The sequence below is a fragment of the Phaethon aethereus genome, assembly GCF_964289735.1.
Source record: "Phaethon aethereus genome assembly, chromosome: 28".
NCBI classification, from domain to species: Eukaryota; Metazoa; Chordata; class Aves; order Phaethontiformes; family Phaethontidae; genus Phaethon; species Phaethon aethereus.
In genome coordinates, this window is record NC_138604.1 from 912,105 (window position 1) to 930,562 (window position 18,458).

General features: G+C 48.3%; 1 protein-coding gene across 1 annotated transcript; it reads left to right on the forward strand.

The window, feature by feature from the left end:
- Nucleotides 1–4,554: 4,554 nt before the first annotated feature.
- Nucleotides 4,555–17,125, forward strand: LOC309414222 (uncharacterized protein; the record flags this gene model as incomplete). The annotated part of the gene is given in 13 exon segments (XM_082011519.1): nt 4,555–4,763; nt 5,162–5,223; nt 5,604–5,763; nt 7,230–7,486; nt 8,323–8,396; nt 8,817–8,911; nt 9,788–9,905; nt 10,559–10,667; nt 11,030–11,191; nt 12,137–12,394; nt 15,201–15,414; nt 16,798–17,063; nt 17,066–17,125. Coding segments are annotated over 13 exon segments (1,938 nt in total). The 5' UTR covers nt 4,555–4,660.
- Between the last annotated feature and the right edge of the window lie 1,333 nt (nt 17,126–18,458).

The window sequence follows — 18,458 nt, forward strand, 5'->3', positions numbered from 1 at the left end:
ATGGAGACTATTACATGACTTGTGAGAAGTCAATAAGGTATAGTGGACATGGGAGCCTTGCAACCAGGGCTACCATCTCCCTGTATGATACTGAAGTATTGGAAGCTTTTGATCATAGATCTCAAAGATTGCTTTTTTACAATCCCTCTGCATGAAGATGATGCCAAACATTTTGCATTCTCAGTCCCAAGTACAAACAAGGCGCAACCCATGCAAAGATATCATTGGACAGTATTGCCACAAGGCATGAAAAATTCACCCACGATGTGTCAAATTTATGTAAATTGGGCTTTACAGCCAATCAGAAAAAGGTGGCCTCAATATCTCATCTATCATTATATGGATGACATATTGTTGGCCGGTGATCAATTAAATCCGGAAGAAATGATCAGGGAGCTCGTTGAGCTTTTAAGACAAAGTGGGCTGCAAGTGGCGCCAGAAAAGATACAAGCTGAAGCGCCTTGGAGGTACTTGGGGTGGATGATCACTGAAACGTCGGTAACCCCCCAGAAGGTTGAATTAAGAATTCAGATTAAAACATTAAATGATGTACAAAAATTGGTAGGAGATGTTAACTGGATTCGACCTATTTGTGGGATCACAAACCAAGATATGGAGCCCTTGGTTCAGCTCTTGCAAGGGGATAGCAGGTTAAACTCTCCTCAGCAATTGACCAAGGAAGCCTGGGAAGCAGTAGCAAACATTTCTGAAAAGGTAACTCAAGCATTTAGTTCTAGGATAGACCCCTCGATAGGGATCACTTTGGCAGTAGTCAATCATGAGCGACATCCCTATGCGCTTATAATACAGTAGATAACAAAGCTGGAATCAAAAGCTGAGAATTTTAGAGTGGGTCTTTTTACCTCAGTAGCACAGAAAAACCATCACCATGAAAGTAGAGTGTTTTGCAAATTTGATTATGAAAGGGCGCAACAGAATTATTGATATGTCGGCAAAGGACCTGAAAACGATTTTAATACCATTACAACAAGAATATTTGACTTGGGCTTTGCAGCACTCGGTTCCCTTCCAAACTGCATTAGCAGAATTTGAGGGTGACATTTAGATTCATTATCCATCACACAAAATGTTTACCTTTAAAAAAACCAAAAAAACTCCCCAAAAACCCCCCAAAAAACAACCCAAACATGAAGTAGAAGAAAAATCAAAGTGTAGTCAATATCCAGTTCAAGGTGCTACAGTATTTATGGATGGTGGTGGGAAAACACGCAAGGCAGCAATAGTATGGCGAGAGCATGGCGAATGGAAAGAACGGGTACTTGTCGTGCCAGGATCAGTTCAAAAGGTAGAACTACAGGCAGTAATTGAAGCCTTTAAATTATGGTCTGAAGAACCTGTGAATATAATTACTGATTCTTTATATGTAGTTGGAGTACTCCAAAGATTGGAAGGTTCAATCCTCAGACAGGTACAGCAGGAACAGCTATATCAACAATTCAGAACGCTTTGGGTTTTACTGCAGAAAAGACGACATCCTTATTACGTTATGCATATACGCAGCCATACCAACCTTCCAGGGGAATTGGTGGAAAGAAATGCAAGAGCTGATCGGCTGACTGCCGCAGTATGGGCTGAACCTGCTCCGGACCGTTTAGGTCAAGCACAAGCCTCTCATGCCTTTTTCCATCAATCTGCCAAAGTTTTAGCGAGACAATTTAATCTAAGTGCAGGTGACGCTAGAGCTATTATACAGACTTGTGCTGATTGTCAACAAATAGGCCCAGGAATCGCAATTACAGTTAGTCCCCGACGATTGCATTCGCTACAACCTATGGCAGATGGATGTGACACATGTTGCTGACTTTGGAAGATTTAAATATGTTCATGTTTCAATTGATTTCTATTCTGCAATAGTTTGGGCCACTGCACAAACAGGAGAAACTAGTAGATATGTACAAAAGCATTTGCGAGCTGCATTCGCAGCCCATGGTATACCCCTACAAATTAAAACCGATAATGGTCCTTGTTATGTAGCCCAGTCAACCCAAAGTTTTTTTGCTCAATGGGGAGTGACACATGTTACTGGAATACCACATTCCCCAACTGGACAAGCTATTGTTGAATGAATGAATCATTTCCTGAAGTGTTTATTGCAAAAACAAAAAGGGGGAGAGGCTACCATACCACCCCAAGAACATTTGAATAAAGCCTTATATGTGTTAAATTATTTCCGTCTAGCAGAAGGAGAAACATGTAAAAGGAATGACAGGAAGTCTGTTTGAGTTAACACAAAATGTGCAAGTAAAAGTTAAAAATTTGGAAAAGAATATGTGGGAAGGACCTTTTCAACTGCTAACCTGGGGACGAGGTTATGCTTGTGTCATTGCAGATTCTGGAACTCGTTGGGTACCCACAAAATGGGTAAAACCATGGGTGAAACAGTCACCATCGTCATCGTCGGACACATCTTGACACTATCAGGTGTCATCGCAATCTGGATGCCACCTCAGCCAAAAGAAAATGTATGGGTAAATCACACTGAAATTAGCAGTATCATGAGAGGAACATGGAAAGCTTTTAGGGCAAACCGCTCTATAACTACAAATCCTTTGGTAAGATATAATACTGGTTTTCATAGCTTTATACAAGCACTTTTTCCATCACTAGAAGTAGCTTCTATCGCTAGGAGTAGTACAGCTAGAATTGTTTACCTTGTAACATTCTGCTATTAATTTAAGCATAGTTGATATGTGACTGCTGGATTATGGTAAGATGCCGTGTGAACAAAGCCTTACGAACCAATAGACGGGGTGGCTGTGGCGCGTGCAGCACGTCTGGCCAGCGGGCACATGCGCCATAGGTTCCCTATGTTGAAAGGTGACAACCGAGGCGTGTTCCGACACTCGCTGGCCACGTGTGTCGAAACTTGTTCCTTGGCAAATGTATAAATACCGGGATTTCCCGAAGAGCAGGGGGATCGGTGTATGGCAAGGCCATCGTTGCCTCCGTGGGGACGCCCACGTAAAGCTGGCACCTACCGACTGCTGGGCTGAGTTCACGGCACAGGACAATACAAGCATGTACAGATGGTCCATCTTCCTCACAGTCCTTAGGTTGCAAATGATCCATCAGGTTTTGTTTTTAGATAAACAAAAAGGGGGAGATGTTGGGATCACCCTGCATGGCTCGACCTTAAGGAGAAGGAGCTGTGGCGTTGATCTGCATGGCTCGACCTTAAGGAGAAGGAGCTGTGGCACTGAGAAGCTGGTGAACAGCTGGATATCTGCACGGCTCGGCCTTGAGGAGAAGGAGCTGTGATAAACAACTAAGAAGAAGCGAGGAAAACAGGAACACCTGCAAGCAACAATCCTGACTGTGTGAGGGGCGCGTGGACAGCGCGTGATATTTTGTATATAGCCAATTGCAATAGTGTGTGTAACAAGTTGTAACCAATCATGAGTGTGTGCGCAGTGACTAAGCGAAAATTATGATATATATTGGAGTCACACAAGACAATAAACGGCTTCGGAATATAACTCTCATAGAGTTGTGAAGTCCATCCTTCTCCCGCACAGATGGCTTACTTCCACAGTGCTGTTGCTGCTGTAATAACAACTGCAACATCAGTTAATATATGGAACCATCCCTTTTCCCTCCTGTCCCCCTCATCTACCACATGTTCTCATCTTTGTTGTATCAGAAGCATCAGGGATGCTGGGCAGACTTACCACTGGAATACACCCCTCCCCACCACACAGCCTTCACTCAGCTGATACCTATTTCTAGTGGCCTAGCATAGGTGCTGCTTGATGGTCTTTTGTGAGTAGTTTGGGGCTCTTGCACAACTTGCCAGTGGTGTTACTGGGGTGGGTGGGTTGTGTTTTTAAGCTCCAGATTGTTTTTAACTTGTTACCAGGTTGACTCCCTAATTCAGCTTCATCACCTTGAGGACCTGTGGTAGGTAAGGCAGAGCCTTCACTACTCCTGCCTGTTCTCCACATTCCTTTAACAGCCACAGCGCTGCGGGGCCAGCTGGACAGCCAGAAAGTACAACCTGGCCTGCCTGCCATGTGCCCTTGCTGCTGCAGGATTCCCTGGACCAGTCCCTACTCTTGGCATAACAAATGGGATGTCCTTTATTACTGTAGGCACCACAGTTTTACTCGGAAAAAAGAGGTGGCCCTGCCTGAGCAGCGGGGTTAGATCAGAAGACCTCCAGACGTCCCTTCCAACCTCAACCAGTCTGTGATCATGTAATTCTGTGTCCCCGTTTCCACTATGTGGTGACATCTTGGAGGCTCTCCCTGCCCCACAGCCTTCTCAGGGAGTGAGGATTGTGTGTGTGTTTTAGGGAGCAGCCCCCTTCTTACTGCAGGACCAAACCTGGCCACACCAGTGGGTGTGGGGTCATGTGGGGACATCCCTCTGTGACCCCAGTCCGTGTCACAGAGCCCCTTCTCATCATAAGCCCCAGACCCTCCCTTCACTTCTCTGCAAGGCCCCGGCAACCTCTCAGATCCAGGGGACGTGCAAAGTCTCTCCTGTACCTCAGAGACTCAGAGGACAAAGGGAGAGAGTGGGATAGTGCAGGAGCTGTTTGGTAAAGCACAGGCAAGGACATTGGAGAGGGAGTGTTTCCCACTAGGAGACATCAAAATCCTTCCCTTGGCAGCCTTGCTTGCTGACCCAAAGCAAGAACATGACAAACGTGGAAGCGCTGATCACTAACATCGAGCTCTGCAGCAAGGTTGATAGCTACGGCATGGTCACATTTCCCACCCTCAAGAAGCTTTCCTTCAGTGGTAAGGACTTTGGGAGCTCTCCGACGAGCATCACCACAGACAAGCTGAATGGCACAAATAGTTGTGGGAAGTGGAGTTTGTCCCTAGGGGGGAGGCCCTTAAGGACACCCTGAGCCCCGCAGAGTCCGGTGCACGTAGCACCTTCCCCTTGCTGTGGTGGAAGTCCCATGGATGGGTTTCCCTCAGCAGTGGGTCACACCCAGGGCTCTGGCTCTGAAGGGAAAGATGTCCTGCTGGAAGAAGACCGAGGCCAAAGATTTGGGCTGTGTCACAGATGGGTTTATCCCATGAGCCTTGTTGAAACACACTTGCATCTACAATCTGCTTGTCTACAGATGTGCTGACGGGACGTGAGCTGGCTGACTTAGAGCTTGACGTGTCTTTCCCTTGCTTTCCAGATGTCGTTACTATTTGGAGCACTGTGTCTAAGCATGTTCGGCAACAGCTCCTGCAGAGAAAGGTGGGATCCTACCCTACTCCTCCTCTCAGCCCGATGGCTTCAGGGGTCACAGCATCCCTGTGCCAGCAAGTGCCATTGTTCTTCCCAGAACTGCATTGCCATTTACAAATTTGCCACAAATGTGCCAAAGACCAGCTTCTCCGTAAATTGAGACACATTAAATAAATAACTAAATAACTAAATAAATAAAATCAGTACCATAAAATACCTGTTTTATACATATGCAATATATAAATACAGAAATAAAAGTCTGGTTGAGGTGTGCAAAAGTGTTCTGCACCAAGAGTCGGCCGGGCACAAGGTGCGCCCCTTGCAAGCTCTCACAGGTCCTCACTTTGCTTTTCAACCTACAAATGCTTGCCCTTCTCTTCTTTTTCCAGCCTCAGGCTGTCAGCATAACAGGACTGGGGACGTTTTATATCCAAAAATGGCGCTCTCTTGAAAATGGCGAGGTGCACACATTTCAGAGACCTATGTTTTCGCTGTCCAGGACTATTGCAGAGATCCGTGAGCTGCAACATGCTTCTGCACCTGTTCCTGGTAAGAACAGCAATGAAATTCTTTGTTTTCCCCTACGTCCATATATTTGGGGTTTATACTGGTTGCTGTTTAGAGGTGTGATAAATGATTTAGTCCCAAACAGGATTCCAATTCAAGTTTACAATTTATTAAACGAATAGAGGCAAGCAAACAGTGCTGGGTGCACCGGGAGTCTCCGCTCCACCAAGACGCACGCAGTACAGTTCCTGTTCTTGGTTTATATCCTGTCTGCTAATACATATTCATGAATAGGCGTGTCATCTTCTTCGGCGCATGCCCTCTTCTCCTTCTAGAGTCTTCTCGAATCTTCCTCGGCGTGCCCCCAGGATGACCCCAAACTTTATGCATGCACTTTACAAGTTTCTCTTTACACAATACTATGCGGTCAGTGGTCAAACTGGTTTGAGCTGATATACCAGCAAAGTAGTTTAACTTTCTCCTGTAAAATACCCCTTTTTATGGTGCAGGAGAAATCCATAAAAGTCCAGAAGGTTACACTTCATCACACGAATCAGATGAACATATTTCACAGAGGCAATGATGGACAGACACATCAGAGGCCTTCTGAAGGCCCCGAGAGCAACCTCTGTGGGATGACACAAACAGCCCACCAAGTAGTAATGCCTAGAAAGGGGCCATTTCTTTCGTACTAGTTTTTATTAAGGCTGTACAAAGTTAGACCATCTCTCCATGATCTGCTTTAGCAACTGGCTTCATGCCAGCCACGTTATTGATTTGTAGGATGCCTGCTGGCTGATGGTCATTTATTGGAACTGTTTAGCATAAAGCTGTTGAGGTGATGCTGATGCTTTGTTCTTGTACCACGTTGGATTTTGTTGAGGCAAATGCCCACAGGCCCATAGAGCTTTTTTTATGCAGAGAAGTCAAAAGAGGTCAAAGTCAGCTGTGAAGAGCCTTGAACGAGAGATGGAAATGATAGCTAGCACAGAAAACTGACAACAGCCAGATTTGCTGCCATTTCTGACCATTGCTGCCATTGCTGAATCTGCAGTGTGCCATTGATGAGGCCTGCACAGCATTAAGAGCTTGATGGTTTATTTGTGTTTATATCCAAATCTCCCCAGACCAGGAGTGTGCTACATGTGGGCTCAGCTCCATGGCCCAGCACGCTCCACTCTTCCCGTGGGAACCAGCCCCATTCTTCCCTCCTTGTCCTGCCCTCCTCTGCAGTGTGGACGCAGATGGCGAAGGTCCTTGGACACAGATGGCCAAGGTCCTTGGTTCCTGTATCTGTTTAGGGAATCATGGCTGCAGCTTGGCACATCCATTAATGGAGTGATTTGACCTTAACTTGAGGAGGGGCCTACATCAGCTCCTTTAAGGAGCTGCACCAGGTGGTTAGACCAGTCAGTGCTATAGCAGTGTATTTTGCCTGGGAGCTGCTGGCACTTTCTTTGAGTCTGTTCAACTGCTGCCTGAGTTACAGTCTTCCTCCTCTTTTCCAGGCGAGATTAAGAAAGTGTCTGTGAGCTACAAGAAGATCCACTCAGATGTCCCCTATTCTGAGGAAGTCGTGCAGAACTGTGTGCAGGAGACCCTGAACTTTCTCTACTTCATCCTAAAAAACAGACAAGACGTGAACTTCATTTTAAAGGATTTTGGCACTCTTGCTATCCGGGGAACAGAAGTGACAATGGCATTTTGCAAAGACTTTTTACTAAGCCTCAACGAGTCTACATACGTGGTAGAGAAGTTGCTCACTGTAAGTTTATTGTTTTTCCAGTGCTACTTAGGGTGGGTTTGACATCCCATGAACAGACTGAGGAACTAAGTCCTGCTGGCCAGCTGTAACCTGCTGGGTCACTTGGGCTAGGCATGGTCTGTAGCAGTGAAAGCTTTCTGTAGCTTCTTTCTTTTATTTGCTGTGGTTCAAGGTGCTGGACAGGTACGCAGTACTACTTTTGGTGGGCAAGGGAAAGCGCTGAAAGGGCCTTGCCATGAAATAAGAAAAAGGCTAAAGCAATGGCAGGGGTGATGGTGTCCACCCAACACTCTGGACATGAGGCTGAGGTGCAGAGACAGCAAGGCCTTGCTGAGACCAGCCCCTCGTGGCTACTGGCACGCTCTTGGTGTAGTTCTTCTGGCCTGACGGAAGAGAAGGAGCCGGTGGCTGGGTTCCTCCATACTGCAGAGGCATGCAGGCTCTTTGGAAGTCTTTGGAAGGATTCTGGGGATAAAACCAGCTCAGAACCATTTGCTCTCGGTTCAGCAATAGTTAAAGCAAGCCACCTCACTGCAACCAGCAGCCAGGAACCCAGGCTCATAATGGGTCTTCCCTTGTGTTTGCCTCCATTGACTTCTTCCCTGGTAAACAAGGAGTCTCCTGCCTGACACCATCAACTCTTGTCCTTGCAAAAGGGCTGGCAATGTTCCTCACCCTAGCAGATTCTATGCTGCGCAGCTTTTTTAGCAGGGGGCTGAGGCACTTGGCCAGAAGTTTGCTGAGAGGCCATTAATTCTTGGAGCTATGGAAAGGCCATTGTGAGCAATGAGTTAGTTTCCCTGGAGTCACATCAGATGTTCCTGTCCTTGTTGCAGAAGAAATGGGTGATATTGGACAAAGAAGTCACTCTTTCTCCAAGCCATTTTGGCCATGTCCACCAGTTTCCACAGTGAGTATATTTGTTTCTGCAGCCCTTGTCTGACCAAGCACAGATGTGCTCTTTCCACTGGTAGAGACTGCCAAAACATTTAACAGAAGTAAGAACCTTCTATTTCTGTTGTTCTGAATATAACATGGAAAGCTCCTCTTAGAGGGTGGATCAAAGACCAGATGCATGCAAGTCCTCTGTCTGTGATATTTCTGTGCCTTCTGTGAAACTCAGGTGAATCAAAGTATCTCCAAAACATCTTCCTGAGTCAAAATGGCACAGGAGGACTGAGGCAAAAAACCAAAACATCTGTCTAGCGAGGGGCTGCTGAGCCGTTCCCGAGGCCAGCACTGCTCGGTGGTTCCCTTAATGGCCTAGGACGTGAGGCTGGCTCTACAGAGAAGCCCTTTTCTCAGAATGGTGCCTTCCTCCTGCTTCCAGGTTTGAGATGAGGGCAGTGCCTCGAAGAGCTTCTCTCACAGATGAAGAGATATTTACAGGAGGCGAGAGTGCTTTGAGCAGCACGGGAGTAAGAGGTAATGTTAGCGACTGATTCCTGGCAGATATTTGTGCATTCGTCTGTCTTCATTACTGATAGGTGTTTAGGGCCCAGGCTACAATAGATGCCTGGGATGGCAGACGCACCCTGTGTGCCTCTGTTTACCTCTCTTGATTGTCTCAAGGGACTCGTTTTGGAGCAAGATCCCAGGGGGCCTCAGTACCACCAACTGCAGTTGATGGTGTTGAAGTATGTCTTACCCCTGCACTCCATGACCTGGAGGATACCTCTTCCATTTCAGGAGTTTGTTTGTGCAGGGAGGAGTAAATGTTTGCGGAAGTAGATCAGCACTGTGAATCACAAACTGCCTTGAGTTGTGGGATGCTGGGGGGGTGGTGTATCTCTTGGAAGCACTGTGGCGTGATTCAATAGAAAAATCACATAGAGAACAACTGTGCAAAGGTTGCTAAGCTGTGCCAAGACCTCACTTCTCTTTTAAAGTTGGGAAGTCTATCTCCTCAACCTAAATTTCTCAGGAACATCAGAGCTATAATGTATTTAAGTTGAATGTGCCAGGATAGCAAATTTTTTTATACCAAACATGTCTGCAACACCAAGAAATTGTTCCTCCAAAAGAGACTGTTAAGCACCAGGACCCGTCTCCCCCTGAAGGCCACTGTGTGCAGAGGAAAGACTAGCCACAGCAGGAGAAAATCACATCAAAGAGAATAATGTGGCTATCAAGTGCTGAACAGGATCAAGGGCTAGTGTCAGGAAGGGCTTAAGATCTCCCTCTGAGAAAACAGGTCTCAGAAGGAATGCCAGTGAGGCCTCAAACAGCTTCTAACATTGCAGAGCAGATCTGTGCCTCCTCCTGCCTGTTCTAAGAGGTTTTCTCCTTTCATGCTTGCAGCAGCTGTTCATCGCACATTGCACCTTCTGCAAAGGCGCGTTTCTCCAGACCACTTAGCCAGAGCTGAGATGGAGGAAGAAGCAGAGGAGAAGACAGAGGGAGGAGGGCCTCCTGGCAGGTGAGACTCTGAAAGGACTCAATTAGAGTGGTCTTGTGCTCTAGTGCTTGTGCGGGATGTTTTATAGGTTTATACAATAATGGAGGTTGGAAGGGCTCTTGGGAGGTCCTAGTCCAACTGGCTGCTCCAAGCAGAGTTAGCTATGAGCTCAGGGTCAGACCAGGTTGCTCAGGATGTTATCCAGTCTTTCTTCAAAGCTTTCAGGGACGGAGACTACCCAAGCTCTCTGAGAAACCTGTTCCCTTTGGACCCAGTGTTTGTATTAACTCAGGGCCGTTAACACATGTCACCACACAGTGCATTTCCTTGCTGGATGGGAAGTCCCACAGTATTTGGGACTGCTTTGCAGTGGTCCATGTAATGGCCAGGAGGGGGATGCCAGTATCTCCAGATGCCTGTCATTGCACAGGATGCAAATCCTCTCATCTTCCATCAAGAGGGACGCATGAGGTTGCGTGTCCCGGAGCCTTCCGTATGGAAAAAGCTCATCTTGATTTCCTTGGTGGACATCTGAGCATTACAGCTCAGGGTTATCCCTGTCTCTGTGGAGGGGAAGACAATTGGGTGAAGCTCTGCTGCTGAAGCAGGTGAGCAGCGTGAGTACAGGATGGAGAAGAAACTCTTCCTGCACTCACCCCAGTGTATACTTTCAGACTGTTGCCACAATGTGCAGGCACAGAAGGAAGGCAGCACAAAGACACTCCTTTCGAGAGCCCTGAATTGCCATTACCTACTTCTGAAGAACAAAGGCAGACAGGACAGGTATGTAGTATGGATTGAGGCAATTGTTGTGTCACTTGGTTGTAGAAAATCAAGTGGGAATATCTTAGGAGAAATAGGTGCATAAAAAAATACCCAGATACTGATGCTGAGTTGCTGTCGTACTGTGGCTCGTTTTCCCATTGTTACCTATGTTTGGTATTGTTGATCTCAGAAAAGGAACTGTAGCCCTTTTCAAAAGTTAGCTCTTTGGTGACTTAGTTCATCGGTCGTGGCTGTATCTGTAAGAACTGTCTGTCGACAGAAACTGCGAAAAAAGGGAAGATGAGGGAGAGAAGAGCATTACTTAAAAAGAAAAGGCAGGTGAGACTAACAGCTGCTATTGCATTTGTGGATTCCTGTAGAAAGGACAGTCTGTATTTGGGCTGAACAATAGAAGAAAACTGGAGGCGTCCATGGCCAAAAGGAAGGAGAAAGAAGAGAACACAAAAGCAGGAAGGGTCACCTTGCCAGCATTGCCTCAACAGCAAGCTGAGAGAGAAAGCAACAAGATGCAGAGGGCCCAGGTACGGGAGTATCAACAGAGCAGCCTTTTTCTGGTTGGGGTGGCACTGAGTTGGGAAGGTCTTCCCACGTCCCAGCAGCATCACTCCCTCCAAAGAGCACTGCGGCCGGCTGTGGTTTTCGTTCTCACCTGCTCACTGCTGTGAGGGAGAAACTGCCAGTCGAGGCCAAGGGGCAAAACAAGCAGCTGGCCATGGTGAGGGCATCAGTGGGCCTGCTCCATCCCTGGAAAGGAGGCCACCTCTGCCCGGGTGCCAACTCTGGAGCTCAAGCAGGATCTCTCCCAGTCACATGGCCTGAGCCAGCTCCAGACAGCAGTGTGGAGCGGGAGAGCTGTCTCTCCAAGTAGCATGGAGAGCACTCTGGCCATTCTTCATAAGTAAAATGGCCGACATGTTATTTCAGCTGCTCCTTGGTGTCAGGGACCCAGCATTCTGTGAAATGGCAGGACCCACCTGTTTTCGTGCTACTCTGATGGCCCTGTCTCCACCCCACCCCACCCGGTCCAGCCCGAAGCACGTCAGAACTGGAGGCCCCTGCCCACTACACACATGGAGGCCCCACTTTTGACCACATCCTACCACATGTGTTTCCCCACTGTTCTGTGATGGGCTTGCTGTTGTTTTTGGAAACAACCATACCCACCTGACTCCAACTCTCAATTCTGCAGGAAGCGCATCTGTCACATAAAGCAGCGGTGTTAGCTGCGAGGATGTGATTGAGGGTTTGACTAACGTCGGGCCAGAGGTGGTCTTGGAGCATGGTTTCCAATTACACCACTGGAGAAATATGCATCCAACTTTTCCCTTTAAACTGAAAGCAAGTAGGCCCCACAGGGCCATCCAAATCTAGACATCACATTCTTTTTGTTCCACCTGTGGCAAGACCAGCTTCTCCCTTTTTGAAACCAACTTGGGCCACAGACTTCTGTCATGTCTGTCTTGCAGCTGACCCACGAGGAAGAAGATAGCCTCAGCTCCCCCAAGACCACCTCTGATACAGAAGAAGGTCTACAAACAGCAGAGGCTTGGATTCAGGCGAGGAGGCAGTTTCGCACTGAGCTGGAAAGCTTAGGGGACATTGAAAAATGGCTGACTCAAAAACCTTCCCTCAGCAATCAAGAAGAAAGATGCTGGCAAAGAATAAAGGCACACAGAGCAGACAGGAGGGCTGCTGTCAAATCAGCCATGACTGACAGCCTGGACGTAAGTACGGAAGTGCATGGGAAGTAGCACCTGCTGTCAAATCAGTAGAGTGATGCTGCTTTACCCCAGCTGATGCCACACTGACAGGCATGCTGCTCCTGGATAATGGTGATCTCAGGGTATTTTATAAACCTTTTCAGCTCTCACCACCAAAGAGCAGCCAGCCTTGGAAGAAGGGTAGCATTCCCCTTGTTTGTGCACCATATCCCCAGGCTCTTGTCACACTGCATAACCTCCTGCAACAAAAGAAGCTGAGGATGGTGGACATATTCATAAAGGCTGGTATGGACAGGAAGAAGATCAAGAGAGTGGACTTCATTAAAATCATCAAGGAGGTACGTAGGGAACAGAAAAGTAATGAACTGCTGCAATTCTGCCCTATTTTCCTGCATGCCAACCCAGAGCAAATGGAAGAGCTTCAGCAAGGGGCGTTTTTGCTTGCCTTACTCTCAGAGAATGGCTCTGACAACCTCTGAAAAGCTGAAGGGCAAAGGGAAGGGAAAGCAGCAGAGATGCACCTAGAGCGAGTCCCAGGGGGGAGTGAAGAAATCCACTGCCTCACAGACTCGGAAGACAGTCACTGCTCAGTAATGTGGCTGTTGGGATCCTGCTGTAGGCTCTGAAAGTGGCATTGAGTTTCCCAGCATTGATGCTTGGTTCTTCCCCTACGAGGCTCCTACATCTCCCCACCGCACTGCCTTTCAGTACATGTTTGCACAGCACGGCTCACACTGGGCCTCACTTTCAGTGAGGAAGCGTCACTGAACGTGCCGCAGCATTACAAAGCTGTGAAGAACACGTTCAGGTTTATTAGGGTTTAGCAGTTCAGATGTTAACTGATATTCTAGTCTGAGCCAAAACATCTTCCTGAAACCCAGAGGGCTGGGAAGTTTGTCACAGTAAAAGCCGAGAGCTCTGCAGGGGGCAGCAGAAGACCGGTCAAGTTGCGAATGCTTCATAAACCCAAGGAAAACTCAGCAGGTTGCCTTTGTGCCATGCTTCCCTGCAAAAGCATCTGGAACAACAGCAAAGCTCACCCCTCCCATGCTGGGGGCAAGCCTTGACCTTTTGGTGATTCCACTGTCATTTTCTGTTCTGGTTGCCAGACCAAAGTTCCCATCAGCGACAAGGATCTGGAGGATGTGGTCATCTTCTTGACTTCCTCAAAACCAGGGAATTTTATAAGCCCCAAAGATCTCATTGACTGTCAAAAGCAGTGGCTGGAAATGAGAAAAGGACAATCCCAAGAGACCAAAACAGGTGAGAGGAGAGCACTGGTTGGGAAAGCATCTCTATACAGACAGGAAATGCCAAAGTGAGTCCAGAATATGGCTTCTTGAGACCATTGTCCTAGAGCAGTGGCCAGAAGGAGACTTCTAGGGAAAAGCTGAAGAATCCGGAATATGTGCAATACTGTAGTCAGTCCAATTGCAGCAGACAGGTTATCCAATCTTTCAGGTTGGGATCAAAGTTTGAACCCTGCAGCTTAACATACTGTACTGCATTTTGTTTGTTAGCATTCATGATCCAGCTCATCCAAAACAAGACCCTTTCTTCAGCTGTTGATGGCAGCTGGAAAACACCAATTCAGAAGAGCTTATTCTTTAGTAAGCTCTGTTGGGAGTTCCAATGACCACAACGTGCCAACACCCTTTGTGTTAAATATGGATCAGGTGTTCCTTTCTGCTACACTCTAACATGGCTTCTCTGGGCTTTTTCTTTGTTTTTTAATCTCTGCTAGGAGTAGAAGCTCAGTTCCAGAAAGCCACCTGCAAAACTGCCACTTGTCCACCTTCTGCTGGGGGCACAGACAAAGGGATGAAGCCTACCAAGCCTGAGAAACAGTTAATACACTTGGAAGTTCCACCAGTCAACACCGAGCCAGAGCGACGACATCTGAGCTATGATGAAATGGAAGGGACTGGAAAACTCTTAAGAGACAGGAGACGGTGGGAGAAGGTACTGTGTATGGCAAGAGAACAAGCACACCTGCATGCCTTGGCAAATGTGGGATGGGTTAGAGGACAGTGCAGCAGTAAAGGAAAGGGCAAGGGGTTACTGTGAGTATTAGCTTCTCAGTATTCCCTTGGCCACATGGTGCCTTGCAGCTGAGGTGCTACAAGCCATCTCAAACGATTCGTTTGGCTTCTGAACACTCTGGTGAGATAAACACTTCCTCTGGATGACTGGCAAGAAGAAGAAGAAGAAGAGGAGGAAGAGGAGGAGGAGGAGGAGCTGAAGCAGTTTCTCTGTCTGGGGACAGAATCATTGACCTGTCCACCAGACTGTGATTTGTCCCTTAAGGTGCTGATAAGCACTTTTGTCCTGTTCACTTGCGAGGCTCAATGCAGGACAGTCCAATGGAAACATAACAGTGACTCACTCATTCACTCAGTCCCATATGTCTTCTTTGGAGCATCTTGTGTTGGATGAACTCTGGCAGAATCCAGGGCTACCTCCTCTTTGCCTGTGTGCTGCCTCACAGTCACCAGCAATGGCGAGAGCCTCCGGCTCCCTGACACAATCGGAAACGAGAAGGTGACTGCAAGGCTTCTTCATCTGAGGCACCTGTGCCCGGTGTGCTGTTCTTCTGCTAAGTCCTCCAGGAAGTATCTGTTTGAGGACCCAGCTCTGGCTGGGAACTGGACTCCCAGAGGAGTGCCTGTCCCTGTGATCCCATTGCAGGGTGCCGACTCCTGTTTGCGCACACTTTTGAGATGAATCCCTGCCTGTAGGTTCTCTGAAGGGAACGCAGCAACTCCAGGGCCCCACTGGATGCTAATCAGGACGTGCCCTTTACTTGCAGAACAAAGACAGCCTGATAGAACGGAAAGAAAAGTGCCGGATGGTGAGATCTGGGGATGGCCCCATTGATGAGCATTGCTTGCCGTCAACCGTAGAGGCTGACTTGGGAGAACTGGTTGACCGATATCGCAGGAATGCTTTCATAAGCTATCTGAAGAGCTCCAACCGGTGCAAAGAGCGCAATGTTCACATCACTGAGCCAACGCTGCAGAAAGGTAAGGCAAAGACCAAGGGCCTGATCTCAATGCACTAAATCTGACAAGTTCGTGTCTCTTCCCAAGCCCAGAAGCATGACTAACGTCAGGGGGCACTGCTGATGGAGGATGTTTGCAGCCCTTGGAGGGCCATGGCAGATGCTGCTGGTTAGGATCAGCAATATCATCAGCAGGGCCAGAGCAGGGCTGAGATATCAAAGGGTGCTGCAGATCAGGCAGGACCGTCCCGCATTGCCCCTGGGATGGTAGCCAGGTTCAACTGAGAGTGCAGCTCACGAGACAGGTTCGTGGTAATGGGGCCGGGAAGGTCAAGCCGGGAAGTCAGACCAGTGCCAGGATCAGCAGGTCCATAGCCAGGAACAGACATGGCTGTGGCTGAGCTGCAGACTGCTACGGCTACAACATCTGAGCTGATGGGCTCCTGATCCCAGGGCGAGGCATGACTCTCTTCTCTGTGCACTTTGCCAACAGCCCTGCTGCATCCAGGAGACAAGATCATCAAGGAAGGAGAAGAGATAAGGAAGATCAGGCAGCCTGGAGGATACTACAGCACAGGACGTGATGCTCCATCATCTAGGCACACCTCCAGATCAGGAACTGCATCTGGCAGCCAGGCCAAGGAGGCAGACAATAGGTTTGTTCAAAGAGTGCTTAAGATCACTTCCCTCCTGCTGCCCTGCTGTGTATCACCCCTCTGTGCTCAGTCCCCAAGGCATCAGAGGCAGTACTGAGGTATTGGAGTGAACCATTAGGATGCTACACGGGAGCAGTGAGCGACAGCAAAGAGGCAGATCCTTTTCTCAGCTACATGGCCACTCCTGTGTTTTAGCTAAGTCATTGGGTTGCAGCGGTGCTGGTGAACAGTTTGCGGTGCCTGGCAGGAGCCTTGCAGACTAGCTGGGACTAGCTCTGTGCTCTGAACTACAGAGGTGACAAAACTTCTCCTCGGGCAGACCCAACACTTGTCTGAAATCTCCTCAGAGAAGTTTATTATTGTGGAAGGAAGACAATCCTGAAGATCTGAACTTTGGATGGCTGGAAAAACCTTTGGAGAGAAAAAAAACGTTGCAAAGCAGAGCACAATCTTCTTTGTTTCTCTCAGTTAAAATGTTTAGATACTACAGTGATGGGCAACATACCAGCTCTTAAGATAGCTTCACAGGCTGGCATTTCCACTGTCAGTCATGTCTAATAAGGACCGACACAGTCTGCATGGGTCTGGCAGATCTTCCCAGAGCCTGTAAGCCCAGAGAGCTGGTTCTTGTCAGGCTCACTTTTGCCCTTACTAAGAGAAGCAGTGAAACTGTTTATTTCTGTAAAGCATGCTATTCTCTCTTACATTTTTTTTTTCTTCCTTCCCTCCCTCCCCTTTTTATTGCACAGGCATCTTCAGAGGAATAAGATGCAAAAGTCAAGTGACAATAACTTCTGGCCAGGTCATCTCCTGGACAAGCTATGCCTTTACTTTCCTGAAAAGCAGCACGACAGGGCACATGCCTTGTTCAGCTATGTTCATCCAACCAGGCCTGCTTACCATGGCATCTAAAGCCCTGACTGCAGCTAGTTCCTCAGCGAGCCAGGACACTTGGCCTCCAGAAACACTGCCTTCAAGAAGACCCATTCCACCTGAAGCTCTTCTCCCAGCAGCAGCAGCAGTGTGCACAGCCTCAGTTGGCTCAGGGGATCTGGGCCCCACTTCTGGATAAAATAAAGATATTAAATAAAAAAAACGTATACTCAAGCTGAAGGTGTGGGAGCTGGGCTGGCCACAGAATACAATGCTCAACTGGGAGCTTTTCTGCTTGCCTCGTAACAAAAGTCCTCAGCACTTTGTGACATATAACGATCACCACGATTCCTGAGCCCAAGAGCTGCGGCTGAAGTAGGCAGGATCCAACCCTTCCCCTTGTGGCATCTGGCACTGCCAGTTCCCGAAGTCTGACCCTGTCTAGGGACAGGGGGACGCTGGGGGCTCTGTGGAGCAGCCATCTGCAAAACACACGTGGCAGGGCTCAGAGGGTCGCCAAGTTGCTGAGCCTCTAGTTCAGTCCCAGCAGAGATCAGACTGGAGGATCCTGGTGAAGGATTGCAGGAACCCCAGTTATGAGTGCAAAGAACAAAGCCATCATTAATTAGTTAATGCAGATAAATGACACTTCTGCAGGAGCCTGTCACAGCACTTGGTGCCACAATGGTCCCCTTCCCTTGTGGCACCTAAAGAGTCATTACAGGGTCAGCATTCATCAGTCCCATCAGGGGACAGGGCCAGCTCCCACTGCCGCCCTTGACATGGCAAGTCCCCAACTGACTCCTTCCTGGCTTTTTCCCTCAGGAATAGGGTAATAATTTGGAAGGAAACCATTTTTGTGGAGAGGTTTCGCTCATGGGGGAGCCCTTGAAACACCATCCCTTTCCCAAGGAAATGCTTCTGTCCTGCGTCTTGAACAGGGATTCACCATGCCATGGACAAGCAAACTATGGTGTAGCTGCCAGGGACAGCAAACAGCAAACTGGAGCATCAGACACCACATACAGGATTTTAAGACTGGTCTGAAACTGATCTTTAACTCCTCAGAGAAAGTCTCCAATTCCACCCACATTGCACAGAAGTAAACTGGTATCTGTGTCATGGACACAGTACTTTGTACAGAACTGGAGAGAGCAAAATGGGATGCCCTTTATGACAGGAAATCTTTTTTTTGCTTGGGAAAAAAGAGCCCAAAGACCCTCCCAGTGCCCCCCAATCCCTCCAAAAGGCTCTCAGTACGGCCTAGGAAGTCCAAAAGACATCTGCTCCTGGTGACTTACAGCGACCTTTTCTTTGGAAGTGAAGCTCAACAGAGAGAGGGAGAGACCAGGCACCTGCGCAGTCCCTCCAGCACCGCCTCTTCTCCACACCACCAGCACACGGGCAGGCCTGAAGCGTCTTGGGGGACCTGGAGCAGAGTTGGGGGCGGCGGGGAGAAGAGTTCACAGGCCCGACGGAGCAACATGGCCGCACCTCCCCCTGACCGGCCCCGGCTTAGAAGCGGCAGCGGGCATGC